General features: G+C 39.0%; 1 protein-coding gene across 20 annotated transcripts in view; it reads right to left on the reverse strand.

The window, feature by feature from the left end:
• Nucleotides 1-548: 548 nt before the first annotated feature.
• The window catches only part of eya1 (EYA transcriptional coactivator and phosphatase 1), a 78,540-nt gene continuing 52,895 nt past the window's right edge, over nt 549-26,193 (reverse strand). For all 20 annotated transcript variants that reach the window (XM_044104685.1, XM_044104684.1, XM_044104701.1 and 17 more), the window contains 8 exons: nt 26,091-26,174; nt 20,797-20,886; nt 8,158-8,216; nt 7,920-8,080; nt 7,604-7,718; nt 7,133-7,254; nt 4,794-4,894; nt 549-2,615 (listed from right to left, as the gene is read on the reverse strand). In XM_044104685.1, coding sequence (XP_043960620.1) covers nt 2,535-2,615; nt 4,794-4,894; nt 7,133-7,254; nt 7,604-7,718; nt 7,920-8,080; nt 8,158-8,216; nt 20,797-20,886; nt 26,091-26,174 — 813 coding nt within the window. In that variant the 3' untranslated portion in view covers nt 549-2,534. The remainder of the gene's footprint in view (nt 2,616-4,793; nt 4,895-7,132; nt 7,255-7,603; nt 7,719-7,919; nt 8,081-8,157; nt 8,217-20,796; nt 20,887-26,090; nt 26,175-26,193) is intronic.

Raw genomic sequence — 26,193 nt, forward strand, 5'->3', positions numbered from 1 at the left:
TGGTGAACGTTTGCTGAGGTGATACGTAAACATTAGCTTGTTTAATTTTGATTTGACTTGATAATCAGGATCATAAAACGTTTAATGGAGGTTCCAATTAGTTGAGTGGACGACACTTTGTTAATTGCATGATTTATAAATTAAGCACTATTAAAGGCCAATATTGTTGGCCTTATTTGTGACAGTAGCATGATCCATTGAGCTCAGGTTTGTCACACGAAGCAGTCAGTGAAGACTCAGCTGAACACATCCTAAAAATAAAGGGAGTCTAGATTGACTTGCTATTTGGTCCACATCCAGGTTTGAGTGCAGACTTTATAAATCGATGGTATATGGGATGATTGCTTGCTGCTCACCATTACTGGATTAAGTTCAGGGCCCTCAGATTTAGTCTGAAGTCCAGAAGGATATCAGTGAAGCTATTTAATCTTGTAACCACATTAATTCACAATTTAAAAAATGGGAGGAAAAAAAACCACCCTCTATTTTAGAACATGCTAAAAATACGCTTTGCCATTCCAAAGAAATCAGACGACATGCAACAGCTCACAAATCAATTTTATTAATTTAAACACAATCAAATAATAATGTCAAAAACATCTGTACACATATTTTTGCAGACACAACAATCTTTTGCGTTTTCACGATGAGGCCCATGAAGTGTAAATCATTTCCAGTTTGCATTTATGATTGCAACATAATAAAAAAAAGCGTGCTGTATGAATCTATAAAACATTTTCTCTATTTACCTACCTTTACCTTGATCTAGCAGCAGTATGTGTGCGTGTGTATGCGTGTGTGTGGAGGTTGTTTCGACACAAAGGGGGGCTCTGTTCGAGCAGAGAGGGATCTGAAGTTAAATGCGAAGGCCAAGAGTGAACATGTGCAAAGGAGGGAAAAATTAGAAACACAACAAGTCGGTTTCTATTTAAGAAATTCACAGTTGATAGCACATGTCCTGTAAGTTCCCCAATCCCTTAAAGTTAGTGGCTTTTCTTTCACTGTTAATTATGATTACCCCGTCAAAGTCAATGTTGAAATAAAAACACTACATCATACAAAATTACGCTCACTGTACAAGAGTTCTTATAGTGCTTGTATAAAAGATAATAAAACCTATTCAAGCTTGCTTCTTTAAATATCAGATTTATCCGAAATGCAGTTAAAATGTCCCACAGGAGGCAGGAAACTGCCTTTTGTTGCAGTTCTTTAAACTTTAATTTTGTCTTTTTAATATGTTGAGATCAGGGTTGCAAGCTGGTGAAATGCCATAAGGTCACAAGTGGAGAGCTACCTCTCTGAGTGACTAAAATAAACGCTTTTCCCCTTCAAATATGGAACATATAATAGAGGAGACAAGGACGAGACACAACTCAGAATCAAAAGAAGGCTCCTTGACACTTTGATATCAACGATTTTGGTCTTGACGAACAATAGATCACACGATCCCAATATCTACACCGTTTCAACAAAATTCAACTTGAATACGTCCAACACTTTCAGGTGTCCTCCACAAGCTTGTGGGCAATTTAATTCCTTTATAGTTTTACTTCAATTAAAAAGCAAAGCCACCTTTCAAGAGCATGTACCTAAATGATTATAGGAAGGAATAGTCCAGTGATTACAAACTTACACACAGAAAAAAAAAGGATTTCCTCTGTACACGATTGTCTTAGCGTTGTAAATAAGTTTTTTGTTAATTTTCTTAAATTATTAGAAAAACCCCCTTTTATTTTTATTTTTTGATTCTTCCATAAATGTCTTCCTCTCACCGTTTCTTTGTAAAAGGCACAAGTCTTATCGAGGTACCTTCTCTGTGGCGCAGGGGCCACTTGCAAAGTCTGTTCATAAATAAGAAGCACAGGACTCCCACGCTGAGGCTGGCAGAAATCATCTCAAGTCTGTCTGTCCGCTTACAGAGAGAGGAGACGTAAAAGGTGGTGAATCGAAAGAACAACTGGTAAAGAGCAAAGTTCGTGGAGAAAACGGAGGAAAGCTTGGCCGGCAGCTGAAGCTGAGTTCTGCGGCACAGAAGGCGAGGCCATCAGTAGCTCTGCTCTCCTCTAAGGTGTGAAACCTGACGGAGCCCCGGCACAAACGGGAAGGTGTGCAGGGGCCGTAAAACACTTTGGCAGCTTCAGAAAGCAGCCGATTCACAGTAACCAGGGCGAGCAGCTGCTGCACCATAAATCCACCTCTCTCTCCCGTTCTTTGTGTCGCAGAGGAGAGAAATGAAAAGTTTCAGGGTTAAGACAATGCGTGACTTTATGTCAGCACATTAACCGCGTGCTTCTTTTTCTTCCCACTCCTCTTCTTTTCTTTTTCATTCATTGTAGCGAAAGACAGCTGGGCAGCCGGGCAGCACATGAGGAAGAGCAGGGGTTTGCGTGTGAGAGTATTGTGGGGGTGCTTTTCCTATTTTCTGAGCTCTGGAAGCCACAGCGAAGCAAAGGATAGGGGCTAGAGGGCAAAGGTGAAAGGTCGCTCGATGTCCTGATGTGCAGAGAGGGGTTTACTGTGGTGTTGGTGTAGTGCTACAAGTACTCCAAGTCGAGAGCGTGGTGAAGGGCCATGAGGTCCGAATGACTGGAGATCCTCCAGAAGGGCATGTTGTGCTGTGAAACAAATAGAAGCATCGTGTTAGGACTTCATCAAAACATTCTGTCATGATGCATGTCTCATTCTTGAATAGAAAATCATCAGCTGGTAGCATTGAAGAGCTATGGGAAAAGTTTAATATTAGATATAAATGTCCAAAACACATAAAAATGCTGAGGTTGACATGTGAATCTGTATTCTATAGTTTGTATATAAGATAGACTGAACAGTTTGAGATATTACACTTGAGATTTTTTTTATTTGTAAAATGTGTATGTTTTTTTAAAATGTGTCCTTTCTCTGAGACCTCACAGTTAGGCAGTACGTTGTGTTGTATCACATAAAGTCCCAAATTAAACACCTTAAAAGGTGAAGTTGTAACATGAAAAAACATTTTAAAAAAAGACTTCCCGGGGTGTGAATACGTTTGCAAACAATGAGCAATACTGATGTATAATTATAAACCATGAAAGTATTTATTGTAGATTTCTCATTTAAAAAAAAAAAAAAAATTATTTAAGGCTGTCCATTAAATAAACGAGGACCATATTGTCAACTTCCCAGAAAAACAGTTGTAACTCTAAGACACATCATACCTCAAAATTACTTTCTCTGCAGCATCAGTGAATTGTTTTATAGCCCCGATCTAAGCCAGCAGCTTTTTTTAGGCATAACAGAAGTGAACTCCCCATGGTGTCTTTTCACTGAGCTTCCTGCTTGCCAGTGTGTTTTTAGGACAGTGCAAATGAGCTGTTGTTCCCGAGCAAAGGACGGAGGAGAAACCTGAGTCGCAGAGAATGAAAGGAGCTTGTCAGGTAGAGTCCTCAGCTCTTCAGTGTGTGGAGCCCATTACCCTCCCCTTATTAAAGGTATGGCCTCTCCCAGGCGTATGTTCCGCTTAGGAGAGCCTGCACTGACCCTTAAAAAGCTCTTTGCTTTTTGTTTTGTAAATTGTCTTTGCTTTTAAGTTTAAAAGCTGGAGATGTTATCTCAGCCTTTTCTCCCAGGCGATGGTAATAACCGAAGACAGAATTGTTTCGGGGATTTTTTTTGTTTAAGAGGTGAAGGAATGAAGACTTTGAGACTTTTGCTTTTGTAGTTCCACGTGGTGTCACGTCTGATATGCGCCTCCTGACGGGTGAAATTGTCGTGTTATTTCACGTCCTCTGTGATGTTGACACAGAAACCTTTTACTCTGTGCCGTCTCATGGGACTCGCACCACTCATATGGAAAAAATAACACCTTATCCTTCCATCAATGTCACACTCCTGAGCAAGACTGAGCAAAAGTATTTGCATCTATTTCAACAATCGTCTCTCAAGATTGGATTCCCAGAGTGTGTTCGCTTTTCATAATATAGAGCTATTGCTTTACACTTTAACTCACAGTAAAACATTGTTTGCTCTCCTCTAATCACTGTCCATCTGCCCCCGTGCTTCTGCTAAGGGTTTCCTGACAAACAGGTGAAGGGACAAGGAGCTGGAGACGTTTCAAAGAAAATGTGAGTCTTCAGCCTGACAAAGAGCTCCATGGTAACTGTCACGAAGACATGCTTCGAAGCCGCTAATAAATTTCATAATGAATACGTTTGCAGCAAACAGCCTTTTGATTTGCATCTAAACTTGACAGAAATGCTGAATACACAACAGAAGGAGCAGAAGCCAGCTGGCAGCATTTAAAAACGGCAAGTTGGACTCGTCTGACAAAAAAAAAGAAAATAATAATTGTTTCCCCGAACGGCTTCGAACCCAATCCATCTCGTGCTAACAGGCCTGTCATTGAAGTAAATATTCTAATTTCATCAACAATGATTTAAGTCTTCTTTATGTGCGCTCTATTTACGATGCGCCTTCAACATGCCTGAAAGGGCTTGTCTAGCGTTACACATGCAGCTTTCACACTGCTCCGAGCAGCGAGCTGGAATATATAATTATGCCATCTCCCTCCTCCCCGGCTCTGTAAACCTGAGATGGAGGAGGAAGAGCGCTGATTACAGCCTACCAACTTTCCTTCTTGTACTTGGACGCCAAATAAGAGGATAAACGGACGAGATTGTGAAGGCGAACTGGAGTACTAATTACTTTCTTTGGAGTGGTATGGCAGGTATGTTTTGTGTGTTCTCTGAGTGCCTATAACAAGCTTCTGGCATTATGGAATGGAAAGTTGAAGGAATAAGCCGTTTTGTGCCTCTCACCTTTTTTGAGCCTTGCTCTTCTTCCACCCCGTCTCCGATAACAATGTAAACAACTTTCCTCCCGAATCTTTGAATTACTCTCTCAAAGCAGCTTTCCTTCCCTGCGAAGAAAGTCAGGATGTTAGTGGAGCGTTGCATGGATGCAAGCACAAACCCACTCCCGCAATGGCCACAAAGCCCCAAGTTGATTCAAAGGCACGGTGTGACAAGAGCCCCTTTAAAAACACCACACTCACAAAACAAGGAAGAGTGTAAACATTGAGCTCAGGAAATAGGTGTGATAAGATCAGCCCTAAAATAGAGACTATCTTAAAAGCATTAAGATTGCCTCATTGCTACTAGAATTTGGGACAAATGATTTAACCACTCCTGAGTTTGGTCCTTAAAGATGTGAGCACAGCTAGACATGGGCAAAATGCTCACATAAAAAGAAAATATAAGGCATGACATAACCGCTTTAATTTAAAAAAAGAACAGTTATTACTATTGAAGCAGAAATAATAATAAAAAATAAAAAAACATTTATTTTTATATTTATCAAAGCAGATTAGAGGTTTTCAAGTCATTATTGCACAGAATAATATGTTTTTGCCAATCTGATTCATACAAGGCAACACAAGTTTAGCAAACATTTATACGGTAGACTTTTGTCTGCCAGCACATTGAAAGACATGCAAACCGAAAATGTATTTTTTTAGCCTGGCTTTTCCTAGAAGTTTGGTAAATCTAACAATAAAAGGCATGTTAAGCTTTCAGTTTTTTATGTTAATCAAATCTCATGAAGACTTTTTTTATTCCACTGCATTTGTAATTAAATACGCTTTACATGACTTTATTAGTATATTTTTTCAGCTTACTATTTCAGATCCCATCATAAATTAAAGTTTGTGTGTATGTTTTATTATTAGTATGTATTTGTCTTATGTTAATCAAGATTTTCTAAGTCAGAAATTTTAAGTGTTTTATATTGTTTTTCTCCTTATTGGTTATTCCACAGTTACGCTTTGTAGAGCACTATATTCTAGTTAGTAATACTTGCTATTTTATTAAATAGATTTGAATTTAGTTTTTTTGTTGATTGATATTTGCTAGATTTGATTTTCCTTTTTCTGAACCTCAGTAAAGCACTTTTTGTTACACCTGAAGCATGAATAAAATTTGATTGATTGATAAATTGATCCTATTCATTCCTTGCCAACCGCAGTATGAAAATAGTCTTAACTTAAATGTGATAGGTGGCGCTCAACCCATGACAGCCTGTTTTTTTTTTTCTCAGGCAGAAAAAAACAGCTTAGTTTTTCCTTCTTGTGAGCAAAATGTGTAATAGCCCCCAAATCTGCTCCAATATTCCATAAAAATGATGCTGGCTATTTTACCTCCTTTGCGTGGTTGGTACACGATGTACCAACCATGCGTCAATTAATTCCCACCAGGGGTGTCATAGCTGGTTTGCCAACCAATGGTGTAAAGTAATTTGCTAGATTCTGCATATTTTCTACTATAAGGAAATGTGTTTATATGACTCAATTAAAATTTAAATTATTTTTGGTTTAATCTGGGGTCAAATACTGAACCAAATGGTGATTAAAACTAAAAAAAATACACAAGGTTTTTAAATTGTAATTTAATTTTAATTATACGTAATGTGTCAGTGTCTTGATGACCATTTAGCTCTACAATTTATGTTTATTGTTCTTTTCTTTTTTTCTTTTGTTTCTTGTGTTTAATGTGGACAATTTACCAAAATAAAGTGATTGATTGATTGATTGATTGATTGAAAATATTACCTACAACAAGAAAAAAAAAACTATAAAAAACCATACAGTAGTTTGTTGGTGTGTTCAAAATGGAAAGGACAAATTTAAACTGTACGCCTTAAATCAGGATATGAAATTGCAAATGCATGAATTGATCTGGAGACATTGGAAAACCTCCCCACAGGGGAGTTTGATGTTTATTTTGTATTTGAAACAGTGAAAAGGAGTGAAAGTAGAAGGAAAATTGGAGGAATAAGAGGAGGAGGAGCAGGAGAGGGGCTTCTGTTTCTCTAGAATGACATAAACGCGCAGAAGTGGTTTCATATGCAGAGGCGAGGACCAGAGGCCCAGCACAGGTCCTGCTCCAAGAAAATAATCCCAGGTTGATTAGGACTATTCCCTCACTGAAGAACATCAACCCTCTCCGGTGACAAAAATCCACGCCTTTCACCCCATCCCCCCAGCCGGCGTCCTGTCACTGAGAGTCTCTTGGCTGCTTACACTCACAATGCTAAAACAATAAGCATGTCCCAAAGCAAAAGGCTCAAAATAATGAAGCAGATACAGGAAAGCATACTTTACCTATTTTTGTTGCGCTATAAATATTCTCTATGGGGAAGACGACTCCCAAGCCGTAGAGCAAGACCTTCGCCAGGGCTGGGATGAGCTGCGTGGTGGTCACAAGAATATTCACACAGTTTGACCTGAGGAGGAGAGTGAAGTGGTGACATCATTTCAAATCACTTTGAGAGAGGAGAAAAGAAAACACAATGTGCTGCATAAAAGACAAAGCAATGTATCAAGTCCCCAAAACATGTCTTACATTGAAGGATTGGCTCGTTTTTCAGCTCAGATCTTTTAGCACACTTATTTGTCAAAATTAGAATAGGCAGGCTGGCCAAAAAAATAAATAAAAGGATCCACAGCAGAGTTTCTTTTTTTAATTTTTTTTTTTTTAAATCGCCACGGACACACTTGGCTTATTTACACCACATACAGGCTTATAGATGTGCGTTGTGGATCTGGGTACTATTTTGCTCTCTGGAGTCCTACCTTGAGTGGATTAATGTTAGTGCTTTTAGTGCCAGTGTTAACCAGGAGTCTGTCAAGGCTTCAATTTCTGCTCGCAATTGCAACCAGGCTTCCCTTTTGGCAGGGCCCAGCAGACCTGAAAGGCAGGGTAACAATGTTTGGGTTGGACCAGCCATCCGAATACCACTGAAATTTTCAAAATTTGACCCCCCCAAACACATGCAGGCACTCACATAAACGCCCACACAAAGAGGGCACACAAGCACCCACACGCATATGTGCAGACTCATTTTTGCCCAGCAGAACTGTGCATGCAGCACTGCTTGTTGGGGATTACCTCCAACGTTATTTTTGTAGGTGGTGTAGATTTCTTTTACTCGTCTGTAGCGGAAGGCCAGTTTTCTCATCCAGTCCACGCCTCCCCGAACGCCTGTGGCCAGACACAGGTTGGCACTCGTAGCTGCTGCGTGGAAACCATCAGCGCTGAAGTTATACGTACTAAAATAAAAACCAAGATGAGATATGTTAGCTCTAGCTACTCCACTGTTTTTGACAAATCATCAGATATTATGAACCTTAGATCCTGGCCGTTATCATCCGAAGACACATCATCAATATGTACCTGGTCACATTCCTGAAATACACAAAGCATTCATCTTAGATTATAAGACATTTTTGATTATGATTTTATTGGAAACAGTTTTGTTTTCTTGTGAAAATACTTGATAGAGATTTTTTTTAAATCTGGAAAGTATGCTTTGGCTTCATAAGTTTTTCCTTCAGCTAAAAAAGCATTATACTTTTTCAAACCAATCTGTGCATTTCTTTACTGTATCCTAAAAGTGGCCCCAATCAAATCTCAAGTGTCAAAGTCTTCCATTTTTAACTGGTTGGCTGGTATTGAGGTCACTGGGTGCACCTTAACTCTTGATCGCCAGCAGTTTACATAGTCCACACTTTAATATGGCTTCCCCAAAAAGATTTTTTATTTTTTTTTTTTTTCTGCTCAGTAGAAATATGCTTGAGTGGAAAACAGGAAATGTTTTCTGGCAATGTTAAGAACTTATGAAACATACCTGAGCAGAAAATAGCTTCAGAGTACTCGCAATTTATTAAGGTAAAGAGAGATGCTAGCATGGTAGTTAAGCTAACAGCTGTTAGAAACCAAGACAGGGACTTTCTAACATTTTTTTAAACAACTCATATCACACTTCAAGTAACCATTTGCAGTTTCCTGTCCGTCATTTTTCCGTACAAAAATTAGCCATTTTCCACAGAAGGTAATGTACAGTGATTTGCCAATTTGTTCTCATGGGCTGCTTTGTACTTATTCAGACAACCAAAGACTTAAGGTAACTTTCTAAACTTTTAAACTCAAGATAGTAGATATTATAAAGTAACATATAATTGAAATATATAAAATTAAGGATGTAAAACTTTTTATGATTACTGTCCTCTATAGTTTAATAAAATAATATTAGAAATAAACTGAACTTATGTACAGTAGAATGAAATGGTTTGTTAATAGAAACAAATACTGATTTCATTCAGTAAACTTCAAATAAAAAAATAATAAAATAAAAAGAGACTTCACAAAGTTGTTCTGCGTTCAGTATGTCAATACTAGTAAAGACTGGTGCATTTACAAATAACCTGTAACAATATGCAAAGAACAATTTTCTAAATTTTGTTGAGAATATCTATGTTATGTATTTTTAATTTCTTTCACAATTAGATCAGCATCATTCTGAAAGGAGTAATTCTTGTAGAAAAGTTTAAAAACAAAGAACTTTCATGAATATCTGTTATAAACCGCAGACAAACACACAGATTTATATACAAAACATTTTAAAAGAAGATTCATAGCAAATCTAGTTTAGGGGTTTTGGGGTATAAAACTGATTAGCTTAACACTAATTGACAGCCTGAATGTGTTTCTGTCTGTGCATTTTCTAAAGTCTTGCACGCTGGAGTTCTTTGTGGTTGCCTGGCTTGTCTTGGAAAGGTAGAGGGATCCTACAGCTCTGCACTGATTCCACTGTTACACAGTAACACAATCCAGACTTTCTGGTAAATGTAACCTACTAGAAAAATTGAACCTGATGCTAACCGCCAATGAAATTATGACCTCTGATTGCTGCTGCGCCACACACCAACACTGCCCCGGGGCTAGTGAGCCAGCCAGCCGGCCGGCCAGCAAAGCAGCCCAGGATGCAGGAGGCAGAAGAAAAAACCTATTAGTTTTCCATTTATAGGAGTGCTTTAGTGCCTATCCCCTACTTTCACTCTCTCAATACCATCATCACATTTGAAATGCGAAGTTATCCTGCCTTGAAATTCAGCTCAACACACTGCATGTTTTGCAGAAGTAATGCAGGATAGCTGAACTATTTGTTTCTTACTAAATGTTAGTTTAAAAAACTCATGTTAATAGAACAGGGGATTGAGCAATGTGTTTTTTAATTGTGAAGGATGGAAATTTGTGAAATATTATGTTTTAAATTTGTTTCTGGCAGCTGGCAAATGCTGTATTAACCGAAAGAATACTAGATATTACAACAATGTAATTTATTTTCAAATTTATCTAAAAATCTGCAGTCTTTTAAAAGGTAAAGTAACTCCCAAACATGTCAGTTTCACCTGTTTAACATTATGTGAGAAATAATAATTTCTCATGGAAATTGATACTTGAGCAAAAGAATGTCCCTGGTTAAAAGTATGAAAAATCCATTTAAATTTTTTGAGCTTTTTAATTAAGTTTCATCCGGTTGTTAAGACACCCAAACACAAAAAGGACTTCCTTGTTTTAGGTCAGTCTAAGCGAGGCCAAATGCTGACGTTATTGCATTCCTCTCTAATGCTCGAGCAGGGTAAGGGTAAGGGCTTTGGACCGTAAACCTTTTTTATTTTACTGGTTCCCCTCTGAACAAATTTTTCATCTCCCTGGATTTGTGGAGAGAGGGGGGGAATAGCGACGTGAGGAGAAACTCAAACCAGCTGTTCTTTAACAGAATTAAAATCTTGACCCCCAACCCCAGCTCTAATGCAGCCATTCTCTCGCCAAGTCTCTCCCAGCAAGCCCTAAGATCCAAAGAGGAAAAGACTTTGACCCTGTGACCCCTAGCCCCTCCTCTCGGGGGCTCCGGCACCCCGATAAGGGGGGAGCAAGGGTAGAGAGGAGGAAAGAGAGGAGCGCAATGGCTAAAATGCCAGGAGTCCATGGTGACCTCACATGGAGCCAGCACACAGCTCCGCGTTCCAGAAGATGGACTGCCAACTAACACTGGAGGGGGCTCATTGCTCTGTTGTTCTAACATGTTTCCACTCGCTTGCAGATTGTTAATAGTTGAAGAAAGCTGTGGTCGGTCTCATCTTGAGCAAAAGCTAACCTTGATGTTGTTGTGCGCAATTCCTCGATTGTGAAGGCAAACCAGTTTGTTTAGAAAAAGAGAAACAACTCGTCGAGTTCAGGCTCCAGTGGAGGATGCCTTGAAATAACCTTCATTCTGGTGCAAGTGACTGAAATGCTTCTATTATCAAGTAATTATCTGCGATGAATCAGACAGAATCTTCCAACAATCAGCTCCCACCACGTCTTTCACTGCGTTGGTACAGAGCCATTCACTTCCACTCATTTGGCACTGGATCCAAAATTACATGCTGTCTCCTTGTACCCTGTTGACAATAGCTGCCCATGTTTGTTCTCCCCATGTAATTTGTTTCTTTCAGAGTGTGACAGCCAGCATGGATCAAAACAGATATTTGAGAACAATGTTTTTTCTGTGTGTTAATTATAGACCCATTTAAGTTCCTACAGCCAAAAGAATCCCAAACACATACATATGGCTCAGTAATTAGGCCAAACACAGCCGCCATAACTGCAGCCTGATTATGAATGGCTTTTTATGGACTCTAAGCTAATAAACACAGCAAACCTCAACAAATGTAAAGCATTTAAGATTCAAAAGCCCAAGACCAATATAATAGCCTGAACCTACAACTTGAGTGTCTCTTTTCCCCTACTACATTGTTTTTGTATGTTTATAGTATCTTAACTATGAAACAATGCCCGATTAAATGATGGACAGGATTTTTGGACCTCCAACAAAGAATTTTGTCTGTTTGTGTGCACATGGGAAAAAATGGGGAAACTTGCTGGAAGAATGAGCAAGACTCCAGGAATTACTATTCCCAGCTGGTGCTGGTATAAACTTCTGCACCGGCTCCCTGTGAGGACTGGAAAAGCTAAGAGGAGGTGGCTGTGGGGAATGTACAGTAACCCTTACACGTACTCATTAGGAGCCACTTCTGACGCCCTCGTAAACACCACAGAGCCATGAGTGGTGCTGTAAGAACCGGATGCAATTGAAAGAAATCCTGTTAGGTGGTGAATTTTACTGTTCAGACTGTCATTTGGAATTTGACAAATTAACACCTGGTAGAGAACCTGCAGGTATAATTAATGTTGTAAATTGTAGAGAGAACAAAGTCAGAGTTCATTTTTTAGCAAGGTGTCTGATGCAGATAAAGTTATTGGAAGAAATGCACAGGTGAGAATGTTGTGGTCAATTTCCATTCAGGTTTTGTAAAGCTTTGTTCAACACTGATAATGATTTTAACCTATTTTTATTTCACATCAGCAACATAAGAAGACTTAAGAACCATAAGGCAAAGCTTTATTCTTCTGACTCTTGTTTTTGTTATCATCAGACAATGTCCCCAAAGCTTCTATGAACTTCAGTCTTTAAATGATCAAATATACACATTGAGTGGGGATATTAAGGCCAACTAGCGGTATGTTCACACAGCAGGAAAATGTAACCCAAAGGCATTTTTTTAGGGGTAGAGATCCATATGTGACTTTTTCACTGTAGACCGAATTCCGATTTTTTCACCCAAAAAGAATATAGGATATGTACCACTTTCATATGTGGTACTAAACAGGATACATATCTGGTAGTTTTCAAGGCGTCTTAGATTTTAAGTCATTGATGTGAGACATGAATCATAATTATGCACCGGAAAACACCATACATGTTAAATCCGTATACAAACAATGGCTGAAATTTTTTAAATTATGAAAATTATGAAATTATGAAAAGTCTGTGTCAGAGATGCACATCACATCCCATGGTGCACCATTCCTGGTTATGACTACTCATTCAAAAAGACTTCTCTACAGAAATAGCAGGACATGCTCCAAAAAAGCCCATCATTGTTGTTTCTTCTTATCAGCTTCCTTCATCAAGATGTTGAAATTTCTTCATTTTAAGATCTTCTGAGAATACACTTTAAAATCAATTCACTGACAATAGGATCCATTATTTCTTCTGTAAACAGTGTGTTGCTTTGTGAAGTCTATGTTCTTCTGCGGATGCGAGACACTTTGGAGTCGTAAACTGTTCACAGAGAAGGCTGATTGTGGTCACATTATATAATATGTCTGACCGCGTGCACAAAAAAAAAGCATAATTTACACTGCAAATATCTTACCAGTACTGCACCCAGACAGTCCTTTGCGATTGCAATATTGCAGTGAATTTGTGGGAGTAACAATGTATATTTCCTGGAATAAAAGAGCATTTCTTAACAATCAGATTTCAAAAAGGGTTATAAACATTTCAAAATTGAGCATTTTCTGTGACAGACAGGCTTTTTTTTTTCTTCAAAATTTAAAATCTCACTCTGGTTGCCTGAATAAAGCTTAGAAATGTGTGTCCTCTGATTTCAGTAATCTCTCATTGATACTGAAAATAGATAGAGAATGTTCCTCTCTCAGTAGCAGCATCCACACCGAAAAATGTTGACAATATTTATGCTTATGTACATTATGTGCAATGAAAATATATTTTTATATAATAGTGGCATGTTAGGGGCAATCTTCTTTAATTTCTTAGAACGTTTTGAGCATTACTCTTCTATTGAATTCCCTTTTCTGCTCCTCACCAAGCTCTACAATTATCACTAACTAACACCAGATGTTCTTACTGTACCAAAGAATGAAAACCCTCTAACAGAAGCCATTGCTACTGGTCTATCCGAACACTGAGCAGCTTTGTTCATTACATAAGCAACATTATTTTCTTTTATCTATGTTCATTTGACTTTCAAGCAGCTCAAGAAAAAAGAAAAAGCCAAAACGCCAACAAAAAAATCCCACAAGAACTCAGGATGTTCACTGTCTTCCTTTTCTATCTCTGTCTTTCCACTGGAGTGCTGAAAGCCTTTCACTGAGGAAGAGGCTATCAGAGCCCTCTTTGTTCTCTCAGCATCTGTCATTAAGCAATCAGCAATGACGGCCCGGGTCTTCCTGTAGCTCTCGGAAGAGCTCAGAGTGGTGACTGGAACAGTCATAGGCATGGAGAAGAAAGACAGGGCAACTCTGCCAAAATACATACAAGGAAGGCCATGTTCAGTTTCTTTGAGAGTTGTTTTAACTTCGTGAAGGCGTAGTTCACTCACTAACATACAATGGTGTCAGCTTTTTAGAAATAGCGCCCTCTCTTCCTCTGTTATCCCTATCAGGTGAGCTGCAACTTTGTCAGGGTTGGGGTGGGGAGCAGCAGCCATCATGGCAAAAGGTATTGTGACCCTGCAGGCTAATGCCATGTGAACATGGCTCATCAATTGTTCACAGGTTCTCAATACCACCACTCTACTGGCAAGAGGCTGTCATCCAACCCCCTCCCGCCTCTCCTGCCCCTTGTCTATGACCCCCAGCAACTTCCTTGTCCGTTCCCACCACAGGGACCCCTGTCCAGAGGTGGGTGGAGGAGGGTTGTGATTATCTGAGGGTCAAACACAGGATGTGGGTAACAAAGGGAGAGTTCTTCAAAACCCTCTTCATTCCAGTCCACAATCTTTGCTTGAACAGTCGCGGAATTCAAACAGCAGTGCCAAACAAAGCACAGGTACGGAGATGTCTATGCTGGTTTTACAGGAGGGGGAAGAGAAATTCCACAGCTGGGCATGGGGATACAGAGTGGGTCTTTGAAGCCCTGTTTCTGAGAAGTTGGGGAAAGAACAGGACCCCACGCCTCACAGGTAGGCAGTAAATTAGTTACATCTGATAGATGAGCTGCTGTTCATAATTTCCTAATTTTGGCATTTTATATCCAAACCACACCTCAAGGCAAGCAACACTAAGTGCTATATCAAATCTCAGTCACTTCAGCATTTTCTCCTCACAACAGTGAAACAGTTTTTTCCTGCCAAGTTGAACAAACCTGTGAAAGTTAATGCTCATTTTTCCCATCAAGCCCATGCTAAACAGGTGTTCTGTCTCCCTTTTTTTAAAAATATTAAAAATATAATTTGTCATCAGACAGTAATGCAATATTTTCTACACACCCTCAGCACTGACTGGCGTGTGGCTGCGAATTGGTGCTGCAGAGTGGATGTGAAGTGGAGCACCGCAGTGTGATGACTGACAGGGTGGCTTTAAAACCTCCACCTCCTGTCTGTAGTCTTTCCAGAACACATCAGGGGTGCAACCTTGAGACTTAACGGAGGAATATGACAGAATTCCTGCATCAGTGGCCAGGCAAATACTCAAATGAGTGTTTGGAGTAGATCTGAAAGCACATAACTCCATGCAAAGATGTTTGTAACCCTTCAACCTCTTCACATCTTGTCAAATCACAACCAATATTCGGAGACTGACCAACACAAAGAACTGCTTGATTGTAAAGTGAAAGAAAAAGGAGACACTGTTTTTTTTTTTTTTTTGCAAGTAAAAGAAATAGGAAAAGCTAATGTTCTGCTTTTGGATTCAGAGCAACGCTGGAAGGCGAACGCCCATGCTATGTTCCAGACTTCTATCTGTTGCAAATCTTAATGATTTGAAAAGGGTATTGGTCTTCATTTTGAAATAAAAATAAATAAGGCTGTACCGTTTTAAGCGCTTATTGGTAGCTAATCAGTAGAGCAACTTATTATCCAAATTCAAAGAAAAGCATCAGGTTCCACCTTAGGAGGAAAGAAAATCACAGAAAAATAAACCATACGGGAGAACATAATTAAAGCTACCACTCTTATGGCATGGCAAGCACAGGATCTGACTCTTGGCAGTGGGATGTTAAACTAACAGAACGGCTCCAACCTAAGGGGCTCAGGAGGACCATTTCAGCCACGAGGCAAAGGTAACCATGCATTTCACTGCATCCCTCATTAACAGTCAGCCTCTGGGTGAGAGTGACAGAGGAGGTTTCAGCCCTGTAAATGCGGACTGGGAGCTATAAATGAGAGTCAGCATACAGTGTTACAGGACTGCTACACAGATATGTGTGTGTTTGTGTGGGTGGGTTCACTAGCATGTGAAAAGTAAGTACATGCCTGCATATGTGACTTTGCAGTACCACATGTTTTCAGATGTGCTGCAAGTGTTACACATAGAACATTCTATTGAAAATGTTCCCACCTTTAAAGACCTCTTACCCTTTCCCTCTCTCTCTGAGTGTTTTGCCCCCATGCCCTTTTTTTTCCAGACAGGGAGGGTTGTTTTCTCGACAGCCCTCGTACCCCACTGAGAAGGGATCACAGGGGGCTCGGTAAGCTAGAACGAGGCCCCCGGTTCCCACATATTGTTCGGCACTGGAGTCCTGGCTGCAGCAACACACCTATAGTAAACCCTCCACCCTCCAATGACCTGAGCAATGGCAGAGCTGTCAGTCTTCCCAGCAAACTCAACCTCAGTGGGCTTCATTATAACCATCACTTAAGACCATCAGTTAACTCCACCGTGTCACAGATTTTCCAGTTTGGGTGATTTTAATAGATTTCACAATGTGGACAATAAATCCTCTTACGAATCCCCTCAAATAAATCTGTTTCATATACATAGAGGCAATTACAGTGTTGTGCAAAGGCATTCATGCTGCCGTTGTCCCAATTTGTTAACATAACTGTAGTTGTCAGTGAATCCCAGACCTGAGCTGTTGATCTCTCTTAGTTAGAGCATCATTCCTGGGCTAATTTTTTTAAATCATTTCTGATATCTTTGGGCTTGGTCTTCATGATGCTTTCTTTACAAATATTTGAGGCCTCCAGTAAATGTATTTATAGTGGAATTGAACAATGTGCAGGTGGACTCTATTGTCTATTTAGGAAGTTTCTGAGAGTGACTATATTTTATTTAATGGTATTAGAGTAAATGGGATCGAATTCATATTAACGCCACACTTTTCAGGTTTTCATAAAAACAAACAAACAAAAAAAATTAAAACCAAGTATAATTTTCCCTCCACTTCAAAGCTATATGGTACTATCTGTTGTTCTATCAAATAACATGATAAAATCTGTGGTTGTAACATGACAGAATAAAAAAGGTAAAGTAGAACAAATAATTTTGTAAGACACTGTAATTACATTATTCATATTAAGTTAGCATTATTAGGATTTTGTAAAAAAAAAAAAGTTTAATAGATGATTTCTTAAAGCAATTTGCTTTGCTCATCTGTGATGCAAACCTTGGTGATGTAAAAATAATACAGAGGGAATCACATCAATGAGGATCATATTGCCTTGAATTACTTTTCTCATTACTTCACCGAGACCATTTCTGATGGTAAAACCCCCCAAAAAACAATGTTGATCATATAATACTACACCCATCCTTTAAAGGGTTGAGCGGTAAACGGTTAGTGCCAGACAAACAATAAGAGATCTGCTGGGGAATGTGCAGAATTTTTAGGAGTATTTATTAGGAGTCTTTTGGTGAAGCTGAGGTATTTCTAAGACTCACCTAAAAAATAAAATAAAAAGTAACCTAAAAAAAGTGTGCCGATCCAGAAAAAGTTTGAAGAAAATAGAGGGAGAGAGAAAGAGAGACATAAAGGTGAAACTGATCCCTGTTGACCCCTTCGGCATGCCCTCTTTCTTTTTATGACTTTCCCCCGAATCATCACTCACCAGCTCTATCAACACGGGCTGGCCTCCACTCACACACATTCACACTTGAACACACGTAGAACATTAGCTAATATTGTGCCTTTGTGGTCTCTGCAGACTGGGGACATTTTTATGCTTTAAGGTAACGGTAAAAAAAAAAAAAGGCTCCAGAAAAATTGAAAGCTATAATTTATCTTTAAAAAATATTGCAAAATTCAAACTGTGTGCAAAATTTATAAACCTTATCTGATGGCTTTGTGCAAAGGCCGGCAGTGTTAAAACTTGGATGCACCATTCAAACACTATTTGGCCACTTACTCTGCACCTGTGTTCCTGCACAGCCTCTGGGGTCTCCCTTTATGGCTTAGACTAAATTAGATGGACCAAATGCATTTCTGCACATGCTTAAATACATAACTGCTGTTGGCTGCGGTATTTATAGTGGGACTCTATTTAGCTCTGTTTGAGATGGTAGACTGTAAATCAGGAGAGAGGAAACACAACTGGTAAGGCATTGCTGAGAACTGGTAATTAACACTCAGATAGGCTGGGCTCAGTTTAGGAGAAAGGATGAATGTGCCTTTGAGAGAATGTCACCCCGTCTCTGGTATGATTATTAATGACAATCAGTGCAGCGTCTGTAGAGTTTGGTCATCCTGGAACGCGTTCCTTGAACTGACCACAGCATTTTCAGTCATCACAGTTTAAAGTGGAAAAAACGCTGAATCTTTAAAGTGTCAAAACAAAATCTAACAGTTTTGTTCCTGAGAAAGAGCAGAAGAAATACACATGCAGGGTTTTCAAATAATTTTTAAGGAGTCTGAGCTGCCAATTCATCTATGAGCACATGAAAAGAAATCAAAACACGGGACAGATGTTGAGCAAAACCACATTTAAGAGTTGTCACAAACTGCCATTTCTTTTTCAAATGATTGGGGCACATCTATTAAATAAAGTGCAGCTAGATGGATTCTACACAGCCAGAGCATAAGGAAATATTTAACCAGCCAATTGGAGTCAATTAACTTTGATCACAATGACTGCATTTGGAATCTCAGTCACTTGTCCGTCTAAGGGAGTTTGCACATATTTTCCTGTCTCTTGACTCTCTGTTTGAGGAGTTTTCTTTTTCTTACTGCTGGACATGCTTTGTATAGCAAAGCCCAACATGGTGGTAAGCAATGAGACTTGGCAAACTGGCTATAGATCTCTTCGCACTTCATTGTCAAGAAAAACATTTACTCTTTTGTGACGTGAGAATAAAACAGGACACTCAGGAAAAGAGGGGAGTCATTGTGATAAGATGGAATAAATTTGGATAAAATTAAGAAAATTCTAAAGCAACAAAAGCAGAATCAATTACTGCTAAATTATGCATGCAAAAATGATAACGGACAGTGTTTGGATAAAATGTGTATCCACATTTCAACAAATCCAACATACCATTTCTGTACACTCTGAGTATCTTGAGTCTCTTACTCCTTACGTTTTCTTTAGTATTTCTATTAAAAAATTTTTAGATATCCAACACACAGAAAATTACAGAGCCTTGCAAAAGACTTCACTGCATTTTCTATACTCTTTATATTTCATCAACTTAAAACTACACACTTTATTTGATTTTTCTGGAATTTTATGTGACAAACAAACATAAAATTTCAATTCATTGTGAGGGAATAGAACTCAATACATGGTTTTCAAAAGAGGTGCACTGATAAACCAACCAGCCGATAAATATGCCCCAATTTTCTTACTTTTGGGAGATTGGTGATGGGCCGATACTTACATGTGAATTCTTATCCAACAATCTTATCTGCCTCGACAAAGATCTAAAAATCAGCTACTGTTCTCTTTTGCTCTGAGGTGAGAGCGGTTTGACTGACAGACCCACCCACCAGGTCATGACTCCCTATTTAGAGTAAACAATAGTCACTCCACTGTTACCAACTCAGCAACTTTCTTGCTATATATAGCAACATTTCAGACAAAAAATCAGTATCAACCAAAATCGTAATCAACAAAAGTTTTCAAATGTTTTAACTAATAAAAATCTTATAAGTATGCTATGCATATGAATCCAGGCCTTTAGTCAGCACAACTGCACTCCACTCCAGCATGTAGCAGGTTTTCTTGCAGCGTGTCTCTCTTCCTATCAACACTGACTAGCGTCACTGTCCCTACTGAAAATAAGCATCACCACAGGATGATACTCATCCCACAATGAGTTTAAGGAGTTGTGCTGTGTTAGCGGACTACCACACAGTATTTTGCATGTAGGCCAAACTCTTTAATACTATTCTTTATTCACCAGAGCACCTCCTTGCTATTTTGTATTTCCCTTATATGGTTTGTGGGAAACTGTAAAATGCTCTTCTTCTATAACTTTATTGATACTCTTGACACTTTATTAATGCCTGATTTGAACAGTGCATCACTAATAGTTATCGTGTACACATACTGTCACATCTGAGCTTTGAATTTCTACAGCTCTTGCAGAGTTACCTTCTTCAGATTGCTTTCCTTGCCCAGATTGTCAGTTTTTGTGGAAAGTCACATCTTGGGAGGTTTGCAGTTTTGTATTTTTTTAAAGATTAGCATATTGTTTCATAACCTAAATCAGCTTTACACTTTTCCACAACTGTTGCTTATTAAAAAAATTGAAAACCACGTATCAACTTCTCCCAGCATAATTGTACACTACTTTGTTTTGATCTACCACACACATTTCAAATGAAATACCTAGAAGTTTGGAAATACAAAGTGAAAAAGTTCAATGGGTCTGAATACAATATACCTATCATGGGTCCTATCATGACCCATGTCCTGATTTTCCCCCAGGGGAAGATCTTACACAACATGAATCAGTGAGGCAAAGACCCCTGAGAGGGATGATGATAGGGGATTGTGTGCTGTGATGGTGGAGTTTGTGGAGTAGGAAGCCAGTGACACCAAGCACACAGCATGACACACCGGCAGACAGGAGAGCAACAGAAACACTAGAGCCTGACAAATTGTACTGGCGGCCATTAGAGTGGGAATGAGCTGGAGGCGGGGGCAGGGCTGGCAACCCAGGAGACTGACAGCACATGTGAAATTCACTGTGTCCCTTAGGGACTGAGGTAATACTTCACTGCAATGGGGGATAGCTGAGAGAAAAGCTCTATGTAATACTACAGTTGTTGCTTTCATTACTACAATTGGACTTATTCAGCTTCCATTCAAATATGTTTATGCCTCTACACCCAATAAAATCAACTCAATGTAAATGGAAGAGATTTGTACATTATCAAAGAACAGGAGAGTAAAATAGGACCAGAGAAACTCACCTCTAAGTCGTTAAAGAATAAGTGTGTGTCTGCCAAGTTGAAGATCATTTCTTCCATCCTTAGTCCTAATGATACAGATGTTGGAGGGTCCTTAAACACACAAAAATATCTAAATCAAACAAAGAATTGTTCTGCTGTTTTGTTCAAAAAGGCAAATTAGGCAGATCTAGTAAATGCAGTAAGTTACGATTTTCACTCCAAGTCACTCAATTAACACCCAATCCCTTTAAATTCCACTGCAGGCTTCTCCCATAAAAGAAGACTTGAAAGTTTCAGCCTCTTTTTTACGGCCCTCTCAAAAGGACCAGAATAGTCATCAGAAATGCCACAGACTTGAATGAAGGCCATAAAAGCATGTGTCTCCTCAGGAAGGGTGGTTGATTTAGAAGAGCCGAGGTCACAGCCCAAAATCGTAAACAGCCTTGTTCTCCACATATTTGTGCTAATGCATCATTTGACTATATGTGTAGGTGATATAACTCTGTTTACTTAAACATTTTACAAGTTGGAGGTTCCAAGTATGGCAGAGAAAATAAACTGAACACAAAAACATCAAGAATTTTCATTTTAATTAATTAAATTATGACATGTCAGTAATATGTTTATTGCTGCAATGGCAATATGATCCCACCACTTGTGCGGTGAGACCTTTTAAAGATTTAGCTAAATAGTTATTGAAACTGTGACAATGTGAGCATCTTCAATTTTTAAAAAGGTAATTTAGTTTTTAAAGATTTACATCCGAGAAAATAATGACTTCAGAGATGTGCTTCTTATTCAAACCATGTTTTTGTCTTAACTCTCTAATCAGCAAATTGTTTTTAGTAAGTAAAGGATGAAGGAAGACAATAGCTGTCTTCCCAAGCAGCTGGATGAGATCTGCCTTTAAGTCGGGCCAGGCAGGAACAGAAGCAGGGATTACCGAGTTAAACCACCAAAAGACACACCTGAGCTCTCCGCTGATTAGCTGTCACACCCCACAATCCTTATGTTTTCACTAAAATGACAGAGTGCAAACCACACAAGTAGAGCTCAATCCTCCACTTCTCCAGGCTTTTTCCTTCCCCTCAGCCTCACAGTTTGAATCAATCTTTCAGTAGGAATTCATCAAAAACAATTACCCCCTCCTTACATCAACAAGCTACCTCCCTCTTCCCAACGTCTGCCGCTGCTGGGAGATTTAGCGTTACGGACGGGATCGGTGGGAAAAGGCGATCCTCTCTGGCGCAAGTGAATCCTTTCCAATTAAATCTAAACAATCAGTCAGTGAGGGAGTTAAGCATACAAGCAGGCCAGAAGGCCAAAGTGCTGCTGCTGTCACTGCTGCAGGACCACCTGTCCTGAGATGTCACTGCCTCCAGGGGGGTGCCAACATCCACCCCCACTCCCTCCAAACCCTTTAGCAATAACACCACCCCCACCCACACACATCCACTCTTACCCACTTTGAGCCTGAGCTCTAGCCTGCCCAATAGCAGCACAGCTGGCCTCAGCCATCAGCTTTATGGGGGTGAGTGTCTTGATGCCAATTAAAAGGGCTGATAAAAAGAGAAGTCTGTTTATGTGTGCATGTGGGAGGGAGGGTAAGAGTTAGAGAGAGTGGCTACGAGGTCACAGTGAGTAAGAGAAAGTGTGCATGTCAACTTGCTCAGATACTCATCCATTTATAGTAAGTGCAGAACAGCAAAGAGAAAAGAAACTGCTTTGTAACTTTTTTTTGTGTACGCCCATAAGATATCTGTCAGTCAAATAAATCTGACTGATAAATATGCAGGAGGACACAGAGGGAAAAGGCAAGTTGATGAAGCAAAGTGGTGGTTGGGAATAGATATGCAGCAAGAAATCATCAGTTGAATAAAATCCGATTCATTTCTTGTTAGTTTGTAGGTGGTTGTATGTTAAAAATCTGTAAAAACCACCAGTGTAGTAAATGTTGCTAGGCTGCACTACCAACAGTAGTTTACTGAGTAAACTAGCTATTTTCAGAGACTTTAAAAGTAATTTTTACTAGACAGTTTATTCGAGTTTCAAAGAGCAATAACCATGTTCCCATCTAGGTCAATTGGGGACAAGGACTCAGATCTTTCCAATAACTCTTAAAAAAGCAACTGGCACTAAATCTAACCACTTTTGCTGGTCTTATTAGGGACTTTTTGAGACTCGCACATGAAAGCATGTGTAATTTATAGTAGAACACGCACCACGCCTTTGTCTCATTAATTTAGAAACATCGGCACATCTAAAACTCGTCAGATTTGTTGTGCTAAAGTGCACAAAAATAGATCAGATTACTGGACGTCTGGTGTGTATTGTTTCATAGTATAAAATAATAAAAAAATATATTTTAAAGTGCATGTGACATCACCTTTGTGCGTCAGATGCACTACTGTTATTAATGGGCAGTGGGCGCTACAGTGGGTCCCACCACATCCTAAAGAGCTCACAGGCAGCCCAGTCCTTGTGAAACCGTACATCCCAGCTGCTATCAGAAATAAGATGTTCACCTCCCTAAGTCTAGGCTACACATAAACCAAGGTTACCATTGATACTTTCTTCTATCGGCCCTGTTTGGTCAGTTTATTTTGTATAGATTGCACAAAGAAAAAAACAGAAGGATGTTCACGTTCACTGTGAATTGTCTAAGTTCCTGATAGGGAGAGTTAAAATCAAACAAGACTTAGCTGAAAATAAGAACTAAAAGCTTAAAAAACCCACAAAGTTAAAATCTAAAGTAACTCAACCAAAGTGTTTCGTTTGGCCCTTTTTACTGCTCCAAGCTCAGATGAAGAAGGCTTTTAACTGTGACATAAAAGGAAAGCTAATCTGAAGGTCTAAATACATTTATGGTGTTTTTTTCTTACGTTTGTTTTCCTTGTCCATAATTTCATTTGAGTATCCTAAGACATCCATTACAATTATGCGCTAATGGTTAATTGTGCAAATTAGCTGATTATTTTATCTAGCGACTTCTATTAACCTTTAGGGCAGCTAATATCTTTTTTGCTGAGAAATTAGGATTTGAAAATGTCAGCAGACTTTTGGAAGTCTTAGTGTTAAGTCAAAGGAAGACAAACAGAAAATGTGCTTTTAGTATTATTGGTTGCAATAACTGTCAATATAAGATGTCATAATCATTTTGTCTTTGTTTTACATTCATAAAACCAGTTGGAGCCTGATGAAAAAAGTGAAAAAGTGACTAAACTGTGCTTGAAGGAGAAAAAGTGGGAACAAAAGGGAAAACAGGGAGTGAGAGAGGGGCTTTAGTGGTTGTCACATCCCATATGAGCTCTGATGGAATGGGCCCTTATGGAGTTAGGAGTGTTTCCTGTTTCAGAGGAGCCCATTGGAGCTATGGGTCTTTGCGTGTCTGTTGGTGTGTGTGAGTGTTTGGTGTGAGTGGCCCTCATCATGGAGCCAAAGCTCCTGAGCTTTAGGTCTCCCTTTACCCAGCATGCAGGCCTGAGAATAAAGTAAATAAACAGTGGAGGGTCGTGGGGCAGTCCTCCTTCACCCCAGAAACAAAACACTGCCCCCATCAAACACCCCCTCAATACCAGAACAAAGGCACAGAGCATTGGCTGCAGACCCTAAGCTTTCTGACACTTGAGTAGTAATATTTCACATCTTGACTTCAAAACCAGTCAAACCATAGCCAAAACAGGTGACAATTTGAGATGGTGCACACAGGCTAACACACATCAAATTTGGATGTATTGCTGACTTTACCATAAACAATATCTCTATTAGTGTTCTACATGTACAAGGAAAAAGCAGAGAGATAACCTGTGACCTTAACAAAACCATGAGAATATAATTCTGCCTTATTTCCCAAATAGTTTGTTTTGAAAGTTTAAATTTAGAGGAGCAATTTAAATGAAACAACAAATAGCAAAGCCTGGAAAAGCAAATTCTTTATCTTATGAGAATACACATTGACCTGGGTAAGAAAATGACCTTCTTCTTGAACAATAAATAGAGAGGCACCAAAATAAAATCAGTTCCTGACCAGAATATGATCATTTTTAGCTTGGTCAGCCTGACTTGTCACTGGGTATTTGGAAAATCAAAATTTCTTTTTATTTGAATTGGTGAACATACTGTCAAGAAAAGTCAATGTTGGCAAATTTTCTGATGCAGAGAGGAGTTTAAAATGAAGTCAGTGGAAACACTGAAAGTATTTTCTAGGATATGTCAAGGCAATGTCTGTGGTTCATTTAGGATGTCAGAATAGGACAGAGCAAAACTTTTATGCAGATTTTGCATAAACCTAGTGAGTTAACTTGAATTAATTCAAAATTGAGAAAGTTGATGAGTTGTCAATAACTGAAAATTAATTTTCTTTGTCCTAAGTCCAGATTTAGGTAGGAATGAGTCTTAAAATAATTTTGATCAAACATATTTTTCCACTCAATAAAAAGAAGACAAATCCATAAGTCTGTCTAGTCTGAACTCTCGCTCAGGTTTTTTTTGGGCTCCCGTATCACAACTACTAACCATGATAATTGCAAATAAATATGCTATAGACATTTTAAAATGTTAAAATTATAAGTGTTTTGCCTTTGTTTAAAATTTTGTTTTATATTGTCAGATGTCTTACACACTTCATGTTTATTAGTCAGATCTATTCTTCATCAAAATACCTCTGCTCACAAGAGAATGGCCCTCAAAATACTTGAATGCTGATCTTAAATTTTTTTCTGTTATAGTTCCTAAAGAGGAAATGGAATTAACAAAAAAACCTGAATCTGAATTAAAAATTTGGAGTGCAAACAACAAAATATTAATTAATGAAATTCTAATAATAAATTTGTTAGGAATTATCATCCTGAATGTTGAAATAAGCCAGGTTTAAGATAATCTCTCCATTTTAATTTGAATGAAAGCCGTTTGTTGGACTCAGCCTGGTACGGTCTCCAGGGAGATCCTTGCCTGAAAGGAACGCATTGAGCAGCACTTAATTAAACTAACAATGTGGCATTTCTGAAGAAGAAAGAAACACTCGAGATGTGTCAAGAGTCAGTCAGAGTGCAACTGTTGCGAGCTCCTACAACCAAGCCCTGACCAGCCATGCATAGCACCAACAGCTGCAAAGAGCAGTCAAATACTTGCCAGGCCTCACTGGACATATTAAAAAAAGAAACAATTATCTGTACATTGAGTTCCGCTCTGTCGTCTTACTAAGACCAAAAGTGAACTCTACCCTCTGCTCAATGGCCATTACCACCTGCTGGACCTTGTTCTCTCGTTTCAATATTTAAAAATTTTTGCTGATAAAGTGCACTGCTGTCACTCACCCGTCCATATCTGTTGGCATAAGACCCCGTGAGCAAGGAATGGAAAACAATGATTGTTTCATCCAGGTCCCAGATGAAAACTCGCTAGAGAGATGGCATCATG

This window comes from Gambusia affinis, linkage group LG21 (assembly GCF_019740435.1).
Source record: "Gambusia affinis linkage group LG21, SWU_Gaff_1.0, whole genome shotgun sequence".
Taxonomy (NCBI): Eukaryota; Metazoa; Chordata; class Actinopteri; order Cyprinodontiformes; family Poeciliidae; genus Gambusia; species Gambusia affinis.